Below are 24,090 nucleotides of genomic sequence, written 5' to 3' on the forward strand. Positions count from 1 at the left end.
ATTATGGTATTCATTTTAACATGCATGGTAATCTGAAACCCCTCCCTTACACCCCCACCACCCCAGAAAGACAGACAGACCCACACACACACACACTCACACTGAAACCCCTTTTTCTTGCTTATTGCCATGACAACTGCCAGCACAGAAAGAATATTATGGTCTGTGTTTTCTTTTGACTGAGACAATATTACTGGATATTTGGTGCTTTGAAGTGTGGAGGAGGGTTGCGCCTGAGTGGGTTGTCATGACGACCACCTCTATATTTCTTTGATATGTAACTCCCCATCCCCCCACCCAAGAAATTACATTTGCTTCTATATATGTGTGCATACATATGTGCTGCATTGTGACGGATCCATGCCTCAAGAGCCGTCAGTGTTTGTCATTTTATTTTTCTGCATGCAAAGAAATCCAGGCAAATGAAAACGGGTGAAGATGGACAAACGGGGTCCCAATGTCCCATCTATAACTTCTGAAGGCCTCAATCAAATGGTGCCCATTCCATTTTAAACACTTATACAGCAGCATCGTCAATGAGAGATTTGAACTTGAGAGGAAGAACTCTTTGAACATGGCCTTGAAACTAAAAACCCAAAACCAGATATGCACTCTTAAAAATAAAGTTTCCAAATTGGGTTTTAACAGTGATGCCATACAACCATTTTTTGGTTACCAAAATAACGTTTCAATGTTTCAACCAATTTTTTATTGGTACAAAGAACATTTTAAAAATCGAAAGAACCACTACATATATTCCACTATAAAGAACCTTTTGTTTAATGGAAATGTTCCATGGATGTTAAAGATTAGTGCCAATGAAGAACATATATTTTTAAGAGTTTATTATCTGCCGTTTGGACTCATTTTTGGACCCCAAACCAAAGTTGGTTGCATGCATGCAAAACAGTTACATGTAAAATGCCATTGGCCTGAAGAGCACTAACTTTAAGTTTGGATCATATATGGCGCTTTATACATTCACAAATGTCTACTGTAAATACAGAACTGTAATAAGGAAGCAGGCTGGTGAGGAGTTACTAATAGACTTTTCCCCCCTCTCTCTCTCTCTCTCTCTCTCTTCCGGCTCAGTTCCCGTTCATTCTTTTTTCGGAGTTATGGTTATTGTGGGATGTCAGTGACTATGTTTATTATTATGGGATGTTCACCGGGGTGGGAGGGGTTGCTGTCTCCATGGCAACTGTTGCTAAGGGCACGGTGGAATGGGGAAGAGAGGGTCTGTCTTTGGTTGTTGAGGGGGGGGGGGGGGTGTTATTATGGTCTGTATGTTGCAAGGTAACTATGCGGTGGGGGGAAGGGTGAATGTCTGTATGTATGTGTATGTGTGAATATGGGAGGGAGATTATTATGGGATGTCTGGCCCCTGATCTCTTTGTGTCTATGCAAAGGGTGTAAGTGGCAGAAGGAGAAACTGCGACGTTGTGTGCATCCTACAGCTGAGAAAAAAAACATAAGCCGGAAACACTTTCCCTACATATTCATTAAAAACAGGAATATTAGAAATTAGAAAGTGTTGATGAAAAGGAGCCTGTACAACGTGGGGATTGAATTAGCTGTTTGTTTGAAAAAAGGGAAGAGGTCAAGTTGTGTGAGTACACTTTCTAACATTGTATTACATTTATTCTAATTATGTTTTTATAAAATCATATGAATGCATGTAAAATGAAATTAATCTTAAAAGTTATGGAGACTTGGCAGGTTAGCATTTCTAGCCAGCTTAGCTAATGCCTCACTCACATCATGCCCCATTAAATCTCCATAACTTGTTCCAGCCGTGTATTTTAAAAGTTTAAGCATGTTTTTTTTTCAGTTGCATCAAACCAAATGATATTTGTTCACCATCGTTAGATATATTTGCACGGATATTGATTTCTTGGCATGGAGTGACCACTATGATCAGCATGCTACCGTAACTATTAACTTCCGTTTGTATTGTTCTTTTATGTTCTGTCTCCCCCGGCTTCAGGAAGGCACCAGAGGAGGCGAAAACCGGCACACAAGTATTCACAATCCTCTCCAGCTGCTGTAATCAACAATATGTCCGGCAGCGAGGACGACAGAGACGACTTTGAACGTCGGTCTATGATGCAAGGTAGAATATTTACGTTTACTGATGGGTCAACTCCACTCGGTTAGTCGCTGTTGATGTTGTTTAACGTGAACGTGGATGAAATGTAAACACAGAAATGTTTAAACTAATTATTCATGACGTGTTTTATGTTCACAGTTGGTGCGAAACTTCATTTATTCGACGAAGTAGCGGCTAACTTAACGTAGTCGGCTAACGAAACAACAAGCGCTGTTGCTTCTAGAGGTTTCCTTTTTTATAACACATAGTAAACCAAAATTGTGGTCTTTATGAGTAATTGATCTTATATTTTTGGATACTTTTGCATTGTATCAACTCCTTGATGGATGTTAGTCGTCGTTTTGTTTTGCCGGTTTTTTTACGCGGCTAACCGTCGACTTACCTGCTATTTTTGAACGTCACACTCAAATAATATGTCTTCATATAAGTCAAACATGGCATACAACTTCAATTTAAACAAATCTAGGAGCTTATTGAGCAGTGTTGGTGGTTTTATAGTAACATTAGATGTGTTTTGATGCTGTTGTAGCGGCATCGGTGTTTCGCGGCCTACCGGTAACAGTCGCGTGCGAGTTTGACGCGTGAGGTTTTTCTGTGTCCTCGCACTCTGGCTGTTCGCGCGCTCTCGGCCTGCAGCTTCCAAGCTCGAACATTCCATTTTGCGCGTGAAAAATCCATAAGCGTTGCTTTTAAGTCTAACATTTTGATTTTGCACTTCAGCCTGTGCAGAAATCGGATGTGACGCCAGTTTTTACAGGGAAATGGTTAAAGGGAGGCATTCTGAGTGCTGAATGGAGCAAAATACTCGGTGCATTTTCGTATTTATGCCTTACTTTCTATCTCACATGATTATTAAGACTTATTTGAACCCCTTTAGGAATTAAATTATGATTTCATATGTGTCGTGTGTGTTTAATTTAGTATCTGTGGGGCAGTTAGTCAACTCAAAGAGGCTTTTATATTAATATACTGTTGTACCTGGATAAAAGCCAGTATATTGTTTTTCATAATGAAATTTGATGCAAGTCCATTAAGATCTTATCAGATTACTGTCATCCATGGGAAACTTTAGTCAAGGACTGACAGAGGAATAATAATAACAACAGTGCAGTGTCACTTCACTAAATGGACATGGTAAAATCAGTGCCATATGCTGCTGTTAGAAGTGACATAAAATGAATGTCCTTAAGTTCCTCCTTTTGCCAAGAATGTTGTATCTGATTATAATTCTCAGGTCACTTGTCTCTGTGACTTTTCTTCGGTTATTTAATACATCCTGAGATCACAGTGTAATTGACATCACTTCTCGCTGTGCACAGGATGATTTTTAACCGACCCAGATCAAATGGCTAAAATAGATTTGTAGATGACTAATCTCTTGCTGTCCTATTATTAGATTAAATGTAAATGTCAACCCACTGCGTTGATGAATTTTTTTATTAATCCAAGCAGCTCTTTTTCTAGTTACAGGGTTTGCATGCTCACAAAATGCATTTTTAATTACTGGTAATTTATTTTACTTTTAAAATGGTAATGTCCCAGTCTGACAATGAGGAGCATCAGTAGAATTTCATAGTGAATGTACAAAATATCTGGACTAAATCTGCACATAAAAATTCAGGCTTAAAGTTTGAGTTTAAAATATTAAAACGAGTAGGTATTTCTCAGTGCAATGTGTGTAAACATTATATTTACTAATATTTATAGAACAATTCTTATCCGAATGACTGGGATTTATTAAGGGAAAAATAATAACTTTAAATCAATTTAATAATAATGAGGGAGGTTTTTCATTTATTGAAATCTAAATAATTTATTAAATGATTTGTGTGTTTGTTTCGCAGATGAGGATGACCTGGAAGAGGAGTTGTCAGAAAATGATGCACCAAAGGTGAAAAAGAAGAAGAAAGCCAAAAAAAGTAGCCGCGAGAGCAAAGGCAGCAAGAGGAATCGCTCCCGGAGAGAGGTAATGGCCTTTTCTGTGAGTGTGGATATTTGTGTGTGATATCCTCGGAGAATACAATATTCACCGTCTTTATGTTATGAATTAGAAACCTCCCCCACAGTGTCTTAATGAGAAACAGAGCAATTTAACTGGCGCCCCAAATGGGATAACATGTACTAATGACTGTTAATATCAAAGGTACATAATTCCATTTTTTAGCCACTGAATCAATATCCGACTGCTTCGTTAATAATATCTGCTGTTGTGTTCAATAGACTAAGTGCTTTTGTTGTAAAACAGCCATGTAGTCTACCATCCAAATTTCAACATTTCATTTGTGCAGCTAAATATGATGCTTGACTAACTGGTCAAGTGATCCCTTTATTTTTGAAAATATTGAACGCAATATAAAATAGTCAGGTTTTATTCTTGTGATACAAGCTGAGTCATTTAATGTAAAGATTGCAAACTGGTTCTTGTAATGTCATAAGTGGTTGTTGAAAGGACTTTGTGGGGACTTCGATGGGACTTTTGCTTGTTTGAGAGCTGAGACCGTTATACTACTGTCATAATGGACAATAGTAGTTAATGCTAGAGTAATCCTAAAATGATTACTAGGCTGCTTTCATGTTGTTGTTTTTTAATTTTTTATAAGTTTTGCATTTATCATGACTGCTTTGCGATTCATGTTGTTACATTAAAAACTTCAATTCAAACCTTTGAATGGTATAATACATTAATATAAACTTATCCTAAGATCTTGTTTGGGACAATGGACTAGCGGTTCTACCAGCATCCAAAACTGATCAAATGTATGTCGTGTTTGTTCTCCAGGATATCAGCGTCAGTTCTCCGGAGCCAGTGGAAGGCCCTGATCTGGACAACGGTGAAGAAGACCGTTCAGAAAGCGAGGGTAGCGACTACACACCTGGCAGGAAAAAGAAGAAAAGAGCCAGCACCACAAAAGACAAAAAAAGAAGCAGCTCTGGTGCCGACAGAAACTCAGCCACTTCAAAACGGAGAGAACATGAGGAAGAGGAAGATGAGGATGACGACGATGATGCTGTGAGTTCTAAATTAAAAGCTACATTAACTGCATGGCAAAGTAAATATAAATTGAATCACTCAGTTCTATAAGATGTGTTTTTCTGAACTGATTTTAAGGAGCCAAAAAGTTCCTCTCAGCTTCTGGATACCTGGGGTATGGAGGACATCGATCATGTCTTCACTGAGGAAGACTATAGGACTCTGACCAACTACAAAGCCTTCAGCCAGTTCGTCCGGTATGAGTGCATCATCCACACATGAGAAAAATCAGCGAATGTTTTTATAGTAAAGTCACCATTGATACAAATTTTTTTAATATTGAGGTGTTTACTATAAATGATTTAGCTGTGCACAACATTACATGTGCCCTCACAATGTTTAACAATTTAAAAAAGTCCCACCCTGCTTTTTTTTTCTCTTTCGAGAAGCTGTTTCATGAAAGAAAGCGTGATTTCAGTGTTTTATGCTGATTTTATAAACTGCTGCTTTTTTATTTGTGGACATATGAGAAGTGTATCTCATAACTTCCAATATTTGCCCATCATGATCATAAATAACTTGATGTCTGCTCTGACAAAAGTATGTTGCTTTTTCGAAGTGAAAAAACGAGGCGAATCACCGTCGAACATTGCTTTTACACAGAGCGTAAAACGTTTGATCGACCTTGTGCTAATTCACACCTGCACGCTAGGTGAAGACGACCAACAATGCATTATACTATGGAAGTCAATGGCTGCTATTTGGGTGAACTATATTACTGATTTGACTGTACTGACACTATCAGATAAGAACAAAACTTAAGCTTGAGCCTAAAAAAATCACCCCTTTATCTTATGTAGAGCTGCTTTTTAGGCTGAACGTTTCATAGTTTCTGAACTTGTACACAGTTGCTGAATCCGCATGAACCTTGAGCTGAATAAAGACACTATTGTCTTTATTTAGAGCTGCTTTGACTCGCTTTTTACGGCGTTTGCAGAAGTGTGCTATATAGCTCTGAAACGATGTGTATTGAATCAATGTCTAGATAAATAAAGGTGACTTGTGTGGAGTGCTGCATGCTGTTGAAATGTTCAGGTCTGGAATATGTTGTTGGCTTTAATCCCATATGAGATTGATGGCAATACAATTTAAATGGATCTCTCTCTAAATTGTAGCCGTTATGTCTTCCTACAATCTCACAGGCCTCTGATCGCTGCCAAGAACCCCAAAATCGCTGTTTCCAAAATGATGATGGTTCTGGGAGCGAAGTGGAGGGAGTTCAGCACTAACAACCCTCTGCGGGGCTCGGCTGCTGCCACCACAGCCCTGGCGGCCGCTAGTGCCACTGTAACTGTTGAAACAGCAGCCGCTGCAACCGGAGCCCAAATCAGTTCCGAGTCCACACCAGCAGCTCCCTTACGCAAGGCTAAGACAAAAGAGGGCAAGGGTCGGTGCAAACTTGTTTCCATTCTCCTAGTTTGTGTTTTTATGATTGGTTTTTCACCATGTGAGTGAGCGGTTTTCCCCAGCGTTTGTTTGATTTGTGCATTTTCATCTGAACAGGATTATTATGGACATTCAGCACTTTTGTTTTCTGCTGTGTTGAGGAATAATAGTTTCCTTGATCTTTTGCATCAACTTCATTGTGCTGTGAAGCTCATTTCACCGTAGATTGTTTTTAAATTGTGTTCTTGTCACATTATATTGGTTTCCGAGAAGCTATTATTTAAAAATGGGGTACTTGTTTAACCCAACAGTAGACTGCTCTTGCTCATTACATGTGCAAAAAAAGGAAAGGAAACATGGAGTGCTTATTGGTTTTGGTGCAGAAAACTTGAACATCTTCAAAGTATGTGAATGCAAATTTAAGACATAAGAAAAGTGATCGAAAGTTTGGGGTCTGTAAAGTTTTATGTTTTTGGAAGAAGTCTAGTTATGCTCACCTATGCTGCATGAATTTGTTATTACAATTTAAAATGCTGTTTTCTATTTAAATTTGTTTTGTTACCTATTAATAATAATTAAAATGTTACCTATTCTTGTGACGCAAAGCTGAATTTTCAATTTTTACTCCAGTCTTCAGTGTCACAAGATCCTTCAGAAATCCAACAAAACAACATGCTTTTTACATGTTAACAGGGTTTATTTGTGATGTAGGAGCTCTTATACGCTAATTGTTTGCGTGCTGCATTGAAATATTATGCTAATTCCTGCACATTTCAGGTCCCAATGCACGCAAGAAGTCCAAACCCGCTCCCAAACCTCAAGAGAAGAAGGTGAAGACCAAAAAGGTTGCTCCTCTGAAGATCAAACTCGGAAGCTTCAACAGCAAGAGGAAACGCTCATCTGTAAGAACCTGTTTTTTCCAGCTTATTTTTGCACTTATCTTTTAACCTTTTTCCATGAACCATGTTGTTTTTTTTCCTCGCTCGGCTCTAATTTTAAACATAGCGTCTTGCTAATGACGTCCAAGTCTTTTTCTGGTCATTTATCAGGCTCACGGTGCATTTCTCTCTGCCTCAGTCTCTTTTTTTTATTTCAAATTCTCTTTTTCAGAGTGAAGAGGACGATGTTGACGTGGACAGTGACTTTGATGATGGCAGTATGAACAGTGTGTTGGTTTCGAATGGATCAAATAGCCGCAGTAGTCGCAGCAGCACTAAAAAGAAGCCCAAAAAGAAGACAAAAAAAGGTGAGGATCTTGTGTTCTCTTTCTGTCTGTGCTGGTGAACAACTAATAGGCTTAATCAGGACAAGAAAAGGCCTGGTCTGCATCATAACCCCTTCAGAGAGCACCTGAGGAGACCAAAGATTTTCTAGTTTTTGTTGCAGTCGTGAGAAAACTGATTTGGAAAACCATGCATCTTGTGTATACTAAAACTGTCGGGAATATTTGGAAAGCCTAGAGTGAAATGTTTGTGAAATTAGATATCGGTACAATATTACTGTTAATTCCTGTTACAATTACTTGAAGTGGTATAACATTGTGTTATACAGTTTTTGTCAATTTTTATGACTGTATTCCGCATTTCCGTCCAAAGACCCATCACAGAAGTCACAGGGTCGTACTATCAGTCATTAATGTAGCCTCTGTCTTTCTCTGCTAGGTGATGATGATGGTGATGGATACGAGACGGATCATCAGGATTACTGTGAGGTCTGTCAGCAGGGAGGAGAGATCATTCTCTGTGACACCTGTCCACGAGCTTATCACATGGTCTGCTTGGACCCTGATATGGAGAAAGCACCGGAGGGCACCTGGAGCTGCCCACACTGTGTGAGTGAACCAACATGAGTTCAGCCTAACACTGCAGCAGCTGCCCTCGTAAATGTTTGGTTCCGTCCAAAGAGCTGCATGTCAAGCCCTGACGTGCATCATCTCTTCCTCTTTCAGGAGAAGATGGGCATCCAGTGGGAGGCTCGTGAGGACGCGTCAGACGGCGAGGAGGATAACGAGGCGGTAGGTGAGGCGGAGGAGGACGACCATCACATGGAGTTCTGCAGGGTGTGTAAGGACGGCGGAGAGCTGCTGTGCTGTGACTCCTGCCCCTCGTCGTACCACATCCACTGCCTGAACCCACCACTGCCCGAGATTCCCAACGGAGAATGGATCTGCCCTCGCTGCACTGTGAGTCAACCGCATTGCAAATTTGAAATAGGGGTCATATGTGACACGGTCAATTTTTCCAAAAATGTCATAATCGACTGATCAATTCATTGATTTTTCATTAATGTTACTGCAGCAAAACGCCTGTCGGAGACTCAAATAGCATACAAATTTGTGTTATACCATTAAAATATTTTGTAAGATATATGTGCATAGTACTATAATATTTTTAGATGACCGTAAATAATAGAAGTAATATAAATGCTCTACCAAAATAAAATATAATTATAAATGCAAGTTATATTTACAAAATAGTTTGATTCAGTACAAATAGTGTTCTTTTGAAAAGTAGGATAATGCGATTAATATTTACATTTTCATAAATCTAATATTACATTATAAATACAGTATTTAAGTGTAGATGTTATTGGGGACTCAAATAGATATATAACATTAATATGTAAATATAACTAATACTTATGTATTTTATATAATATACATGTAATAAATATAATTAATATATACATTTAAAAAAAATTATTTGAGACTTATAGCATGTACAAATTGCCTACTTCGCAAAGATACTGTAATGCAAATCTAATATAATAAACATGCATAATAAATAATATTAAAATACAAGTAGCAAGTATATGTGTGTGTATGTGTATATATATATATATATATATTAGGGCTGTCACTTTTAGTTTGAAAATCGATTGCACAATCGATCGGACCAACCAAAAAAAGTTTCGAAAATGAAAATGGGGAATCGTTTTTAACCAAATATGTTCACTATTAATTTTAAAAGAATTAAACAATTAAAAAATATAGATGTAACAAAACTCACAAACAAGCAGAAAAAGAAAATAAAGAATTCCGAAAGTGCAGTATGCGTTGCGAAAGCTAGACAGAAAATACCAGCAATTTTATGCGCCTGTAAGTCCCAGTGACGTCGAAAGCGACCTCTTATGCTGCGTTCACACCAAACGCGAATAGAGCATCTGGCTCAATGATTCCAATATTAAGTCAATGTAAAGACGCGTTTACTCGCGTCTGGAGGTCTCGCGGCGCGGTAGACGTGAATTCGCCTCATTCGCGCATCTAGTTACAGGAGATTCTGAGTTATGAAAAGGACCATTGCAAGCTGAGAGCGACCGGCTTTTGTGGTGAAAAATTGGCAGTAATACCCCCACCTTGCGCAGCTGTACCCGAGTGTCCCTGGGACATCAGTCCGGACGGAGCACGTCTTCTCAACAGCTGGACATATGTGAATAAAAAACGTTCTGCTCTGGACCACGAAAATGTTGATCGACTTGTTTTCCTGTCCAATAAATGTGTAATGGCCCTAGTTTTTTTGCACATTTCATTATGCCTGCCTAGTGTCAGTTACGTTCAATAAAAAACACACATGGCCTGTTCTCAAGTCCATTTAAAGTTTCATTTTTTGAACAGTTGTTTGAAATGGATTGAATCATTATTTAAAATAATCTTGGAGATTTTTGAATTGCCTAAATCATAAATGCAGCCGGGTTGAAGCCTGCAGTGATGTTTTTCTTTTATGGCAGCCGTCCCCTCTGAACATGTTTTTTCGAGAATGTTGCACTCTTGTTGCTGTTTGTTATTCTGCACGAAAATTCATGCCAATAAATAAGAAATATTGCTGACTTGTGCGTTTCCAGCGCCCTCTTTACGTTCGTCCATTATTTGACATTGAAAAAGGAAACGTCTTTTTTTTAGACATGGAAAATCGATCTTACAATCGATTCAATGAACATTTATGTCTTAAAAATCGAAAATTATTTTTTCACAAAAGTGACAGCCCATATATATATATATATATATATATATATATATATATATATAGCTTTTTATTTTTGATAATGTATACAAGAAATACAGGTTTTGAGTCTTTCCACGCTGAAACTTCCCTTTGCTTTGTGTATCATGAAATAATTTAAACCTCGTTGTTTCCCTCCAGTGTCCCGCACTGAAAGGTAAGGTGCAGAAGATTCTGACCTGGCGCTGGAGTGAACCTCCTCCCCCGACCCCCGTGCCGCGGCCCAGTGACCTCCCAGCTAATGCGCCTGACCCCACACCACTGGCTGGTCGCCCTGAGAGGGAGTTTTTCGTTAAATGGCACAATATGTCCTACTGGCACTGCTCCTGGGTTTCTGAGCTGCAGGTACCTGCACTGGTTCTTCTTGTGGTCTCAAAATGCCATTCTGAATCCAGATTTAGGCTGAATTCACACTCGATTAGTTTGCTTGGTCCTTATCCCCCGCATCTTCTCTCACTGCCTCTAGCTGGAGATGCACTGTCAGGTGATGTTCAGAAACTACCAGCGCAAGAACGACATGGACGAACCCCCACCTGTAGACTTCGGCTGCGATGGAGAAGAGGAGAAGAGCGACAAGAGGAAGAAGAAAGACCCCACATATGCTCTGATGGAGGAGAAGTACTACCGCTTTGGCATCAAGATGGAGTGGATGATGATTCACCGAATCCTGAACCATAGGTGAGATGAGCTTCAAGAACTTTGGATTTAATCGCTTTGGATCAGTTTCATAGCTTTGCTCACGTCGTACCTCTTGTGTTTTATTCTTTTCAGTGTGGATAAGAAGAATAACTGTCACTACCTCATCAAGTGGAGGGATTTGACATATGATCAAGCCACCTGGGAAGCAGAGGATATGGATATACCAGAGTTTGACACCTACAAACTTCAGTACTGGAATCACAGGTATACATGTGCACGACCACTGCTGATAAAGACACAAAACATCAGAGATTTAGCTTCCAGAATAATGTGAAGTAACATACTGAAACTCTTTATTGTACATCTGTTATTTAAATGTTTTATGTAATTCATGACAATGTTATTTTAATATTATCTATATGCTTTTATAGTTTTGACAATTTTTATTTTCATTTTAATTCTAGTAATTTATGTGCTTTTGTGACTTCAACTTTAGAATATTGATATTTAGGTCTAATTTATTTTTATTTTACTTTATTTTGTTATGCATTATAATTTATATTAATGTTTTGCATTTTTATCAAATATTGAGTTTTTAAAATATATGATCAGTTTTCATTTTGGTTTTGATTTTTTTTTTTAAATACCGTATTACTATTTAGGTTTTTATTTTTATTTTTGCTTTCAAAGTTTATATCAATGTTCTGAAGTACCGTTTTATAATAATACATTTTCAGTGTTTATGTAATTTAAGTATTAATGTTTGTTTTAGTCTATTTGTTTCAGTTCAATTATTATTATTATTATTATTATTATTATTTAAAAATATTTCCAGTCAGTAATTTTAATGCTTCAGCTTAAACTGGATGAAAATTAGAAAGTGTTTTTGTCTAATACTTATTTTTTTATTTCAGCTTTCAAAAGCAAAAAAAAAAAAAAAAAATTAATAATTTAAATAACGAATAGTTTGTTACCTTTTGGTATGCAAGATGCTTTTTTAACGGCAGTGAAAGTTATACAAAAGAATATGAAAAACTTTATTCATTACCGTAAACCTAATAACACAAAATGTAAAATCTTTAGTCCTATAGACTTGAAAAAGCGCACCTTGATCAGATTCATTAATTTTTGTTTTTTTCTGTGAAAAGGGGTTTGATGATGGGTGATGAAGGTAAACCAGGAAAGAAGATGAAGATCAAAGGAAAGATGCGGAAACTGGACCGACCTCCAGATAACCCTGTGGTGGATGTAAGTGAGCTTCATTGTTTTGGTCCTACACATTACTTCCAGCTGCACCATTCACTTGCTCATCGATGGCTAAAACCCATTTCTTATCCTCCTGTAGCCCACTATTAAATTTGACCGCCAGCCAGAGTATCTGGACGCTACGGGCGGGACGCTGCATCCGTACCAGCTGGAGGGGCTCAACTGGCTCCGCTTCTCCTGGGCTCAGGGAACAGACACCATCCTGGCAGACGAGATGGGTCTGGGAAAGACCGTGCAGACTGCTGTTTTCCTCTATTCACTGTATAAAGAGGTGTGTGGTTTATGCTTTTATTTGAATGTATTTTGCAATATAATTTATTCCTGTGATGGCAATGTTAAATGAAAAGGTTGCCAAACCATTGAATATTATGGTAAATCCTTAATATAGAATCTCATCTTTTTTCAGTTTTAAAACGCTGGTGTCTTTGTTGTCCAGGGTCATTCGAAGGGTCCGTTCCTGGTGAGTGCCCCCCTGTCCACCATCATTAACTGGGAGCGAGAGTTTGAAATGTGGGCCCCGGATCTGTATGTCGTCACATACGTCGGAGACAAAGACAGCAGATCTGTCATCAGAGAAAATGAGTTCTCCTTTGAGAACAACGCCATCCGCGGTGGCAAGAAACCCTCGAAGATGAAGGTCAGTTTGAGTTGGAAAACTGCTCTTTCGGTTAAAGAGTCGTAAGTCTCTTGCAGTGATCGAGTGAATGTTTCCTCATGCTCATGCAGAAAGAAGCCTCTGTAAAGTTCCACGTGCTGTTGACCTCCTATGAGCTGATCACTATTGACACGGCTGTTCTGGGCTCCATCGACTGGGCTTGTTTGGTAGTTGACGAGGCCCACAGACTGAAGAATAATCAGTCAAAGGTGAGACCAACATAGAGGATGCAATAATGATGTAGTTGGACCTAGTTCAAATGACTGATTGGTATATTTTAGTGGGGGTTTTAGGTGTTAATGCTTTGCTGTGGTGTTTTGTGTAGTTTTTCAGGGTGCTGAACAACTACCCGCTGCAGCACAAGTTGTTGCTGACTGGAACTCCTCTACAGAACAACTTAGAAGAGCTTTTCCATCTGCTCAACTTCCTCACACCAGAGAGATTCAGGTGCGTTTCTGATTCGTTTCACATCACAAGGTCTTGGAATTCTTCGTTATATCATGTCTTGGTATTACATCAAAATAAATAACAAATGTATAAATAATAATTTTATAACAAATGATTAATTGTAATGTGCAAAAGTATATATAATTGAGTTGTTTTAAAATAATTGGTAATTTTCATATATATATATGTAACATGACTTTGAAAGACCTATATAATATTACTGAAATATAAGTTCAATGAATCTCACAGTGCATGTAAAATATTTTAAACAACAAATAAAAATGATCTTATGATATTTTTGTTTATAAATATTATTATTATTAATATTTTATTTATTTATATATATATAATTTTCACAGATAATCTAATAGAAATCTTTTCGATGTAAATTTGTTTGTATAGAGCTTCACAAATGTTACAGAGCTGCTTTACATAAATCCAGGGAGAAAAAACATTTACATCGATGCATTTTTTTTACCAGTATGTGAAACTTGTAATGTAATACAACAGTGGTAATAGAAAACTCCATTCCTAGAAGCAAGCACTATACTATTCAACTATTTATGAATATTTGTAAGTTATAAGGAAGCATAAATTAATACTTTTAAAAAATCTGCAGCTTTATGAAAAAAATAAAATCCTGTTCTTGAAAAACATTTCAAATGGATGCCTTCAGCACCATCTGGTGGCCCCCTGGGTATCTACAGACATAAATGTGTCTCTCTCTCTCTCTCTCTCTCTCTCTCTCTCGCTCTCATTCTGCAGTAATCTTGAGGGTTTCTTGGAGGAGTTTGCCGACATTGCCAAGGAGGACCAGATCAAAAAGCTTCACGACATGCTGGGACCACACATGCTCAGGAGACTCAAAGCTGACGTGTTCAAGCACATGCCTTCCAAAACCGAGCTCATCGTCCGAGTCGAGCTCAGCCCCATGCAGAAGTGAGTGTGTGATGAGGAATAGACGAGTAGATGAGTAGGTTACAGGAGCCAGAGTTTCTGAATCATTTATCTGTGAATCCAGGAAATATTACAAGTTCATCCTGACCCGCAATTTTGAGGCTCTGAACACTCGTGGTGGAGGAAACCAGGTTTCTCTACTGAATGTCGTCATGGACCTCAAGAAGTGCTGTAATCATCCCTATCTCTTCCCTGTTGCTGCTACGGTACAGTCCTCTCTTTTTCTGTGGCTTTAATATTAGACCAATAATGTGTCATATTATGTGATAGTTGAGTCATTTGCATATTGATGAAATTGGGATGATTGAGATGTCGTCTGATTGGCTGTGTGAAACAGGAAGCTGCCAAGTTGCCCAATGGGATGTACGAAGGCAGTGCCTTGACTAAATCTTCTGGCAAACTGCTGCTGCTGCAGAAGATGCTGCGGAGACTCAAGGAGGGCGGACACAGGGTGCTCATCTTCTCTCAGGTGAGCCAGCATTTATTTATTAGAATTTTTTTTAAAAATCTATATCGAATTTTATTCTCTCTCTCATTATTATAATTTATTTGTATCGATAAAAGTAAATATGAATAGGTATTAAATATTTATACTACCATTTAAAGGCCAGATTTTTTTATTAATACTTTTATTTAGCAAGGAAACGTTAAATTAAGAAGTATGTTACAAAAAATTCATATTTTAAATAATGCTGTTTTTTTTTTTAGCTTTCTAAAAATCTAAGAATCCGGGAGAAAAAGTGGTTTTCTGCCAAAAATATGAAGCTTAAACTTTTAACAGTGATATTTAGAAACAAAATTGGAGTAATGATGCTGAACATTCATCACCGGAATAAATAACATTTTAAAATACTTATTTTAAATTTAAATAATATTTCACATTTTTATTGTTTTTACCGTATTTCTGGTTTTTAATGACAAAAATGCCTATAATGCACAGCAGGAGTTTGAGATGTTTTGTCCCTCTTGTCTAGATGACCAAAATGTTGGACCTGCTCGAAGACTTCCTGGAGAACGAGGGCTACAAATATGAGCGCATTGATGGCAGTATCACGGGAGGCATGAGACAGGAAGCCATTGACCGCTTTAATGGTGAGACCAGATGTTTGCTGTGTAACTGATGTGGTTTGTACATTTGTTCTCTCTTGCTCTGTTTAAACGCAGTTTCTAAGTGTCATAATGAATGAGGTTTTTCCTGCAATAGCTCCTGGTGCTCCCCAGTTTGCTTTCCTGCTGTCGACCAGAGCCGGTGGTCTGGGTATCAATCTGGCAACCGCAGACACCGTCGTCATCTATGACTCCGACTGGAACCCTCACAATGACATTCAGGTGAGATCAGGACTCCGCAGTGGATGTCTGATACAAGACAAATCTCATTAAGATCTGACTTGGTGAATTCATCTCCACTGGTGCTTGGTGTTTTCTCTCGTAGGCCTTCAGCAGAGCTCACAGGATTGGTCAAAACAAGAAAGTCATGATCTACCGCTTTGTGACCAAAGCCTCTGTAGAAGAGAGAATTACTCAGGTACACAGAAATTTTTCTATGACGTGCACACTTTTTTTTTTTTTTTTGTATGCGTGTTTTGAATCTTAACTGATTGGTCTGTATTTTATCTCAAGGTGGCCAAGAAGAAGATGATGTTGACTCACTTGGTTGTGCGTCCTGGACTGGGCTCAAAGACCGGTTCGATGTCCAAACAGGAGCTTGATGACATTCTCAAATTTGGTACAGAGGAGCTCTTCAAAGACGAGGGAGAAGGTGTGGCTGGAGTTACAAACTGCTTTAGTTTATACCAACACAATCTCTCACTTAAAGAAGCGACATTGAAACTGGTGGTGTTTGTCTGTTAAGGAGAGAATAAAGAAGAGGACAGCAGTGTGATTCACTATGATGACAAAGCCATCGACCGGCTGCTGGATCGTAACCAGGATGCCACAGACGACACCGAGATCCAGAGCATGAACGAGTATCTCAGCTCCTTCAAAGTGGCTCAGTATGTGGTCAAGGACGAGGAGGAAGCGGTGAGTGTCAGTGAAGAGCTCTGGGGGCTGCTGGACGTGTGGGATAACAGCTGCCTGTAGGAGTAGACCTTTAATCAGCAATTAAAGCAAAATCGTGATATGACTTAGTGTTGCTCATAACATGCTTTTTGGGAATGCGATATGTTCCAACCATCTTCAGGTATGTGTAATGAGAAGCACTTATCAACCTCGTGTTCTCAACAGAAGAGAAACTTTAAAATCTCCTGCCGTTTTCTGCCAAAATAAAAGCTTAATGGTTCAATGTTCGAAAATGAAAATGGACATAAATATTAGTATTGTAATTTTGCAATTACATTGTGGATTTTTCATTTTTTATATTTGTCTTTAGTCATTTTATAATATTCTTGTTTTTTATTTTTCTTAAATACAGTTTATATTGTAACATTTAATTTAGTAATTGTAGCAATATATTTTTATTTTTATGGTTATATTGATTTTTTAATCAGTTTTTGGCCAAATTGTCAAACAAACAAGCACAGCAAACCTAGAGTTTATTTATTTTTTTAATGCTTTTGTTTTTGCATATTATGCCAATCACAATTTTTAATAGAAAATGTCATAAGCCTAGTTTTCGTGACACATGCTATGACATGCTGTGCCTTGGTCATGTGTCTTCCATAATATGGTTGAAAATGTAGTTTTTACCATATGTTTTTTTACCAAAAGGAAATCTAACGTTTTCGCTGCTTCCTGTCTTCTCCCTCAGGAAGAGGAAGTTCAGCGGGAGATCATCAAGCAGGAGGAGAGTGTGGATCCAGATTACTGGGAGAAACTGCTCCGACACCATTACGAGCAGCAGCAGGAGGATTTGGCTCGTAATCTGGGCAAGGGCAAGCGAATCCGCAAACAGGTCAACTACAACGACGGCTCTCAGGAGGACAGAGGTGAGAGATGTGCTAACACCTTTTAAACTATAAACCAGACTCGCAGGGTTTTGTCCGGGTTTATATAAACAGCCATCAAAAGTGCTTTTAAGTTTAAATGTTAATCATGTTTCTTGTTTCGTTACAGACTGGCAGGATGATCAGTCTGATGGCCAGTCGGATTACTCTGTTGCTTCAGAGGAAGGAGATGAGGACTTTGACGAACGATCAGAAGGTGAGACAAGCGTGACGATGATCAAACAAAGGATTTTTTTTAAAACAGAAAATTTTTCAAATGTTTAAACCCCTTTTCTGAGCCCAATTTTTCACGGTCTACTTGCAGCCAATTCACGGCGACCCAACAGAAAAGGCCTCCGAAATGACAAAGACAAACCCCTGCCCCCCCTGCTGGCCAGAGTGAGCGGCAACATTGAGGTGAGTGAAGGAGACCTGGGATTTGGGGTTGCTCCTGTTTTTTTGAGTTTAACATACTATAACACTAAATTTGGCAGGTGTTGGGTTTCAATGCTCGTCAGAGGAAGGCCTTCCTGAACGCAGTGATGCGTTATGGGATGCCACCTCAGGATGCCTTCACAACCCAGTGGCTAGTCAGAGACTTGCGTGGCAAATCAGAGAGGGAGTTCAAGTAAGTTTGAGCTCATTTAGTGTTTGTTTGTTTACAACTAGGTTACAAATATTATATAAATAAGGGAAACTACTATGAATATAATTTTTTTTAATTTTCACACTGTGCAAGATGTCCTCAGTTCTTGGCCTAACTTTATTTTTTAGGGGTTTGTAAGTATTAAAAATATTTCACGGTAAACTGAAAACAGTGAGCATGATTTTTTTTATAAAAAAAATTATTAGAAAAATTTTCATAGTCATAGTTGCAGGCTTAAACTATTTTTGTGTTTTCATCATAATAAAAATACTAATTTGCAATACAGTTCAAAAGTGTGTGTGTTTTTTTTATTATTAATGCCCATCAGCAAAGATACATTAATTTAATCAAACTGAAGTCTGGAGTAATGGCTTCTAAAAATTCTGCTTTGCATTACATTAATAAATTATTTTAAGATTTGTCCAATTAGAAATGGTTACTTTAAGTTGAAATATTTTACAGTATTGCTATATTTTTGCTACTGTATTTTTAATTATATAAATGCAGCCTTTGTGTGCATAAAATACATTTCTTTTGAAAACACAAAAAAATCTATAAACAGTAGTGTATAAGAATACATTTACATTTAATGGAATATAATATGTATTTTACTTTACACTCAGGTTAATAATTTTTAGACCTTTATCAATGAGCAAAAGGCTCCTAATAAAAAATACATACATAAAATCTTAGCCAAATATTCATACTCTGGGTGTCTTGGATGTATGAACTTGTTCTAATGGTATTGTCCATGTCTACTTTCTCTCAGGGCTTACGTCTCGCTCTTTATGCGTCACTTGTGTGAGCCTGGTATAGATGGTGCTGAAAGCTTTGCCGATGGCGTTCCCCGGGAGGGACTGTCGCGGCAACACGTTCTTACTCGTATTGGTGTGATGTCGTTGATCAGAAAGAAGGTAAATAAGTAATGTATTGAAGTTAACATGCGGTCCAAATGCCAAGTTTTCAAACAGATCATATGAAATGTGCAAGATTCATGAATGGCAAAATCCATTTTGCATAGACGTCTAACTGTTGGTGTTTGGATAACTTCTTTTTTCAGGTACAAGAGTTCGAGCATGTGAACGGTCAGTGGTCACTGCCCTGGATGATGGAGCTGAATGAGAATAAAGTAGCGTCCACTTCCAGCAGTCAGCCTGATTCCCCAGGCAAAACGCCCTCTACTGGCACTCCAGCGGACACTCAGCCCAACACACCTGCTCCAGGTACCACATATGCCACATATAAGGGTGTATTCACACCAGGAAAGTCCGATAGTTCACTTGCTTTGGTCTGGATCAAATACAATGTTGAATTTTTTTTTTTGGTGCGGTTCACTTTCACACTGCTGTTTTAGCAAGTGAACCAGAAACTGTAAACAAAACCATCCATTCATTGGTTTATCCATTCAACCGTACCAGAGTTTGTTTGGAACTGGACCGAGACCACCTTTTCAGTTGTTTGGTGAGCACCTGAGTGTGATTGCTGTATTCACACCTGCCCAAAAGATCTGTACCAAAGGGGGAAGCGAACTTGTGTTAAATTCAGTCAAACCTAACAAGACCGGTGTGAATACACCCTTAAGGGCTTTTCACACTGGATGCGAATGTTTGACGCGATGACTCTTTTCAAAAGATTCAATAGATCCCTATGGGCCTATTCACACCAGGCACAATCATTTGTGGCATTAAAAAGCGAGGAATCTTTTCCCCGTCCTTTGTCGATTTTATTGATTTATTTATTTTTTTACCGTCACTCCACGATGAAACGGGCCGTCCAATCAGATTTGAGCTTAGATCACGTGCGTGGAGCAGCTGCTTTTTAGCATCACTCTCAGTGTGAACCGGCTTTAAGGCACGTTGTTAAACCTTTGCCTGTTTGTTCTACAGAAGGTGTTTCCAAAGCAGAAGATAGTGGAAAAGATGACGATAAAGAAAAGGAGAAAAATGGAGACGGTGAGAAGGACGCAAGTGAGAATAAAAACAACGAAGTGAGTACAAACAAACAGTCTGGATCTGTTTAAAGCCTGATACAGTCATGAAGTTCTTTATTTGTCCTTCACTTTGGGATTAAAATAAAAAGCTGTGATAACTGTTAGCGAACAACTTGACTCACTAATGAAATAAATGCACAACAAATATGACTGGTGAGAAAACAGCAGTTAAGAAAGAATCTGATTGCGATCTGATGCGATTGCAGCAGCTTGAAATTCAGCAATCCAGTCATCACATAATTTGTATTTATGCAATAGATTGCTTTAAAACAAGCAGTATTAAACATAAAAAACTGTCTGTTTCAATTGGAAAGAGAGCTTGTCGTGGACCAATGGTAGTTTGAAGATGTTTAACAGCTTGAATGAATTTATCTGGGAAGTTTGTTTTGTCAAGATTTTTGAAACTTTGATTTCGCTGATTGTTTCAATGTGTGAGGTTAGATGATTTTGATTGTTAATAAGCCAATTCTATTTCTTTTTATCAAAAGGTCATTGCCATTCCTGATGAAGATGAAGAAGCTTCCTCTGCTTCTGAAGACAAAAGCAAAGACAAAGAGGAGAGGGACAAAACACCTGAATCCTCTTCAGAGGGAGATAAGGCAGATGGGAAGGAAGATGAGGAAGAAAAAGGGAAGTCTGGAGACGCTGATGAGAAGACCATCGACAGCAAGCCCAAAGAATCTGAGGCCGAGAAAGAAACTTCAGACGCCAAAGGTGAACATAAATGGCATTTCAAACCTGTAACAATATGGGTTTTCAGGGTTGAATGGGGTCAATGTATTTGGTCTGAACATAAAGTAGCAGTTTTTTTTTCATGTTTTTTTTTTCAGGAGAAAAGAAGGACGATGAACCTGAAAAGATGGACACTACCCCTGTTACAGATGAGAAGAAAGGTCTGTGCCACCAGAATGGATTTGAAATTTTAGGAAGTTTCTGGATCTGACCAAAACACTTTATTAACTTTGTCATTCAAATGGCTCCAGGTCAGAAGGACGAGAAAGAATCCGGTAAGACGGAGGAAGCAGGAAAACTGCAGAATGGAGAGAATGCCAAAGACAGCGCCGCAGGAGCAGCAGCAGCTGAAGAGAGGAAGAAAGCCAAAACACGCTTCATGTTCAACATCGCAGATGGAGGATTTACCGGTAAGATCTCCTGTTCAGACTGTCTGTCTCAGGTTTTTTACTAGTTTTAAAACGCAAGTGATTAATGTGAAGATGTTTTAGTCAATGACCCAAAAAATTTGGAATTGATTAGCTGACTAGTTTTTGGAGAAGTAGCTTAAGTTAGCATTTTTTAATTTTTATTTATTAACTCTTAATTTAATTTAATCTTTTGTTTTTTTTAAACAATTGAATTTTTTTTTAACTACTTCAACTTAATTTTTTTTTACTATTTACATTAGCTATTAGTGTTGTATTGGCCATTAATTAATATATTACCTATTAATTAACTATTAATGTTTTTATATTATTAATTGAATTTGATTAATTTATTGTAACTTTTAAATATTGTAACTATTTTATTATCTTAACTATTTATTTGAGCTATTCATTTATTAATCACTATTAATATTCATAATTTAAATGAACCCAAAACATTTTTTTTACTTTTAAATATTATTATTAAATGCTAAAAAGGCAGAATTCTATCAGTCATGACATAATTAGATGCCAACATGCCATACGTTTGAGCATTTGTACTATATTCTCTTTTTTTGTTCCAGAATTACACTGCCTGTGGCAGAATGAGGAACGAGCCGCTACAGTCACCAAGAAGACGAATGAGATCTGGCATCGCCGCCACGACTACTGGCTACTCGCTGGCATCATACAGTATCCTTAAACACAAGAAAACATGAACGCTGCTTTCAGTGTACACGTGTCTTTCAGATTTGTTGAGTGACGAGCAGAGCATGAGATCTTCCTCAACTCACTGTCTCAGACACGGTTACGCTCGTTGGCAAGATATTCAGAATGACATCAGATACGCCATTCTCAACGAACCCTTCAAGGGAGAGATCAACAGAGGAAACTTCCTGGAGATCAAGAACAAGTTTCTGGCCAGGAGATTCAAGGTATTATGAAAAGAACTGACTTTTTCTCGTACATAAGTGAAGATGTTGGTAAGACCGTTGTTATGTGTCTCCTGAAGCTGCTTGAGCAGGCTCTGGTGATTGAAGAACAGCTGCGCAGAGCTGCGTATCTGAACATGACTGAAGACCCCTCTCACCCCTCCATGGCTCTCAACACACGCTTCAGTGAAGTGGAGTGTCTGGCCGAGTCCCACCAGCACTTGAGCAAGGAATCCATGTCTGGAAACAAACCTGCCAACGCCGTCCTACATAAAGGTGCATCATCTGACCTTCGAGCTTCTGACACATCATCGAAGCTGACGCTCACTGCTTTCTTGTATGTGTTTCTTACAGTACTGAAACAGCTCGAAGAGTTGCTCAGTGACATGAAAGCGGATGTCACTCGTCTACCGGCAACCATCGCCAGGATACCTCCCGTCGCCGTGAGGCTGCAGATGTCTGAAAGAAACATTCTCAGCCGTTTGGCCAGCAGAGGACCAGACACACAGTCTCAGCAGGTACACAATCACCTGCCCGCTCTGCTGGGAACTACGCTTGGACTGGATCAGATTTTATAGGCTATAGTTGTGCCTGTTTGCAATCTGAATTATGCATTAGATTTGTGTTCTCTTTAAGGTGTGTGTGTGTGTGTGTGTGTATAGAGTTGGATCGATGGATATGGGTACAGTCAGATAGATGTCATCTTTAAGTTGTGTATATATAAAATATATGAATGTAAAAAAAAAACCTGCATATAGAAGTAAAAATGTTTACCTTTAATATAGAATTAACATATTTTAGTATATATTCATATTTCTTTTAAGAGAAGGGTTCAATTAGGATTTTTAAATGCAACTAAAAAGATTCTTCATTTATAATTTTTAAATTGTGTATGCACATAATATAAGCAAATGTTTTATAGTATTTTTAGAAAATATTAGAGTAAAACGTATTGTATTTTATTGCATGTATAATTTGATTAAAAAAAAAAAACCACCAAAATGTATTTTTAAAACGTTGATAACTATACAAGGAGATTATTGCCACTTGTACATTGTAGATCTGTTACATATTAACTCTGTAAAAGAGTCACCAGTAATGTTTTCAGAGAAATCATTCAGTTTCTAAATTGACTGTTGAAAAACTAACTTGACATGCTCTGAATTAGGGTGTGTTTCCAAGTAAAACATGAGGTTGGACAGGATATAGTAATAGTCTTTTTTTTCCCATTTAACAATCGACCGATTAAAATATGTAACGTCTAAATTGAGCTCAATGTCACATCTATCCTTACATAAATTATAGACGGTAACAAGTACAGAAATAAAATAGTACAAATGACTTTGTCAATGTTTTAGGCTCTTTCTGTATTTTAGACTGAATATTGAATTGAAAGCCTCATGCTGCAGTGTTTCCTTTCGAGTTGTCGTATATAATTTCTCTCTTAGTAACTGGCTATTTTCACGTTGCCAGGTCCAGCAGTAGCCTGCAGCAGACGCCAGTCCACAGAGCGCCGCACACCGTGTCTACATTCCTGATTGCACATGATATCTCGTCTTGGCTTGAACTCGCACCCCTCGTACTGTCCGCTCAAACCTGGGGGCTGTGGATATTTGAGCTGTTGTTTTTATTATTTTCCTAATTAATATTGTTTACATAATATTGTTGATGGTGGTTTTTGGGACCTCAATAAAAATGTTCAATAAAAAAGGTTTCTTTTCCTTTTATTCATGTTGTATTTACGGTGTAGTATTATTGTAGATGAGTTGGTTTCTTCATCAAATGTAGCATTACATTACTTGGTCACCAGTGGATCCTCTGCAGTGAATGGGTGCCGTCAGAACCAGAGTTCAAACAGCAGAGCTAAAAACAACAGTGTTTGATCTGTGCATGTTTCTCTCCTGATTCAGACAAGATTACTTTTTCTATGGATAGAGTCGTCATATTTAGCTGAAAGTGATGATTTAAAG

General features: G+C 38.1%; 1 protein-coding gene across 1 annotated transcript; it reads left to right on the forward strand.

The window, feature by feature from the left end:
• The first annotated feature begins 1,430 nt into the window (after nucleotides 1-1,430).
• Nucleotides 1,431-23,833, forward strand: chd4a (chromodomain helicase DNA binding protein 4a). Its single transcript, XM_059555769.1, has 41 exons — nucleotides 1,431-1,609; nucleotides 1,988-2,113; nucleotides 3,955-4,076; nucleotides 4,890-5,120; nucleotides 5,220-5,338; nucleotides 6,284-6,528; nucleotides 7,305-7,429; nucleotides 7,638-7,773; nucleotides 8,189-8,358; nucleotides 8,476-8,709; nucleotides 10,667-10,870; nucleotides 10,992-11,203; nucleotides 11,297-11,428; nucleotides 12,313-12,412; nucleotides 12,510-12,701; nucleotides 12,867-13,067; nucleotides 13,157-13,294; nucleotides 13,411-13,532; nucleotides 14,298-14,471; nucleotides 14,554-14,695; nucleotides 14,827-14,958; nucleotides 15,464-15,581; nucleotides 15,694-15,818; nucleotides 15,922-16,014; nucleotides 16,110-16,248; nucleotides 16,342-16,511; nucleotides 17,239-17,416; nucleotides 17,544-17,630; nucleotides 17,739-17,830; nucleotides 17,908-18,041; nucleotides 18,829-18,973; nucleotides 19,120-19,282; nucleotides 19,946-20,046; nucleotides 20,538-20,763; nucleotides 20,880-20,941; nucleotides 21,026-21,191; nucleotides 21,773-21,881; nucleotides 21,991-22,123; nucleotides 22,201-22,396; nucleotides 22,475-22,638; nucleotides 23,594-23,833. Exons 2-41 carry the CDS (start codon nucleotides 2,059-2,061, stop codon nucleotides 23,603-23,605), a joined length of 5,799 nt encoding a protein of 1,932 aa, XP_059411752.1. The 5' UTR covers nucleotides 1,431-1,609; nucleotides 1,988-2,058; the 3' UTR covers nucleotides 23,606-23,833.
• Nucleotides 23,834-24,090: the final 257 nt, after the last annotated feature.

The sequence above is a fragment of the Carassius carassius genome, chromosome 8 (assembly GCF_963082965.1).
Source record: "Carassius carassius chromosome 8, fCarCar2.1, whole genome shotgun sequence".
NCBI lineage: Eukaryota > Metazoa > Chordata > Actinopteri > Cypriniformes > Cyprinidae > Carassius > Carassius carassius.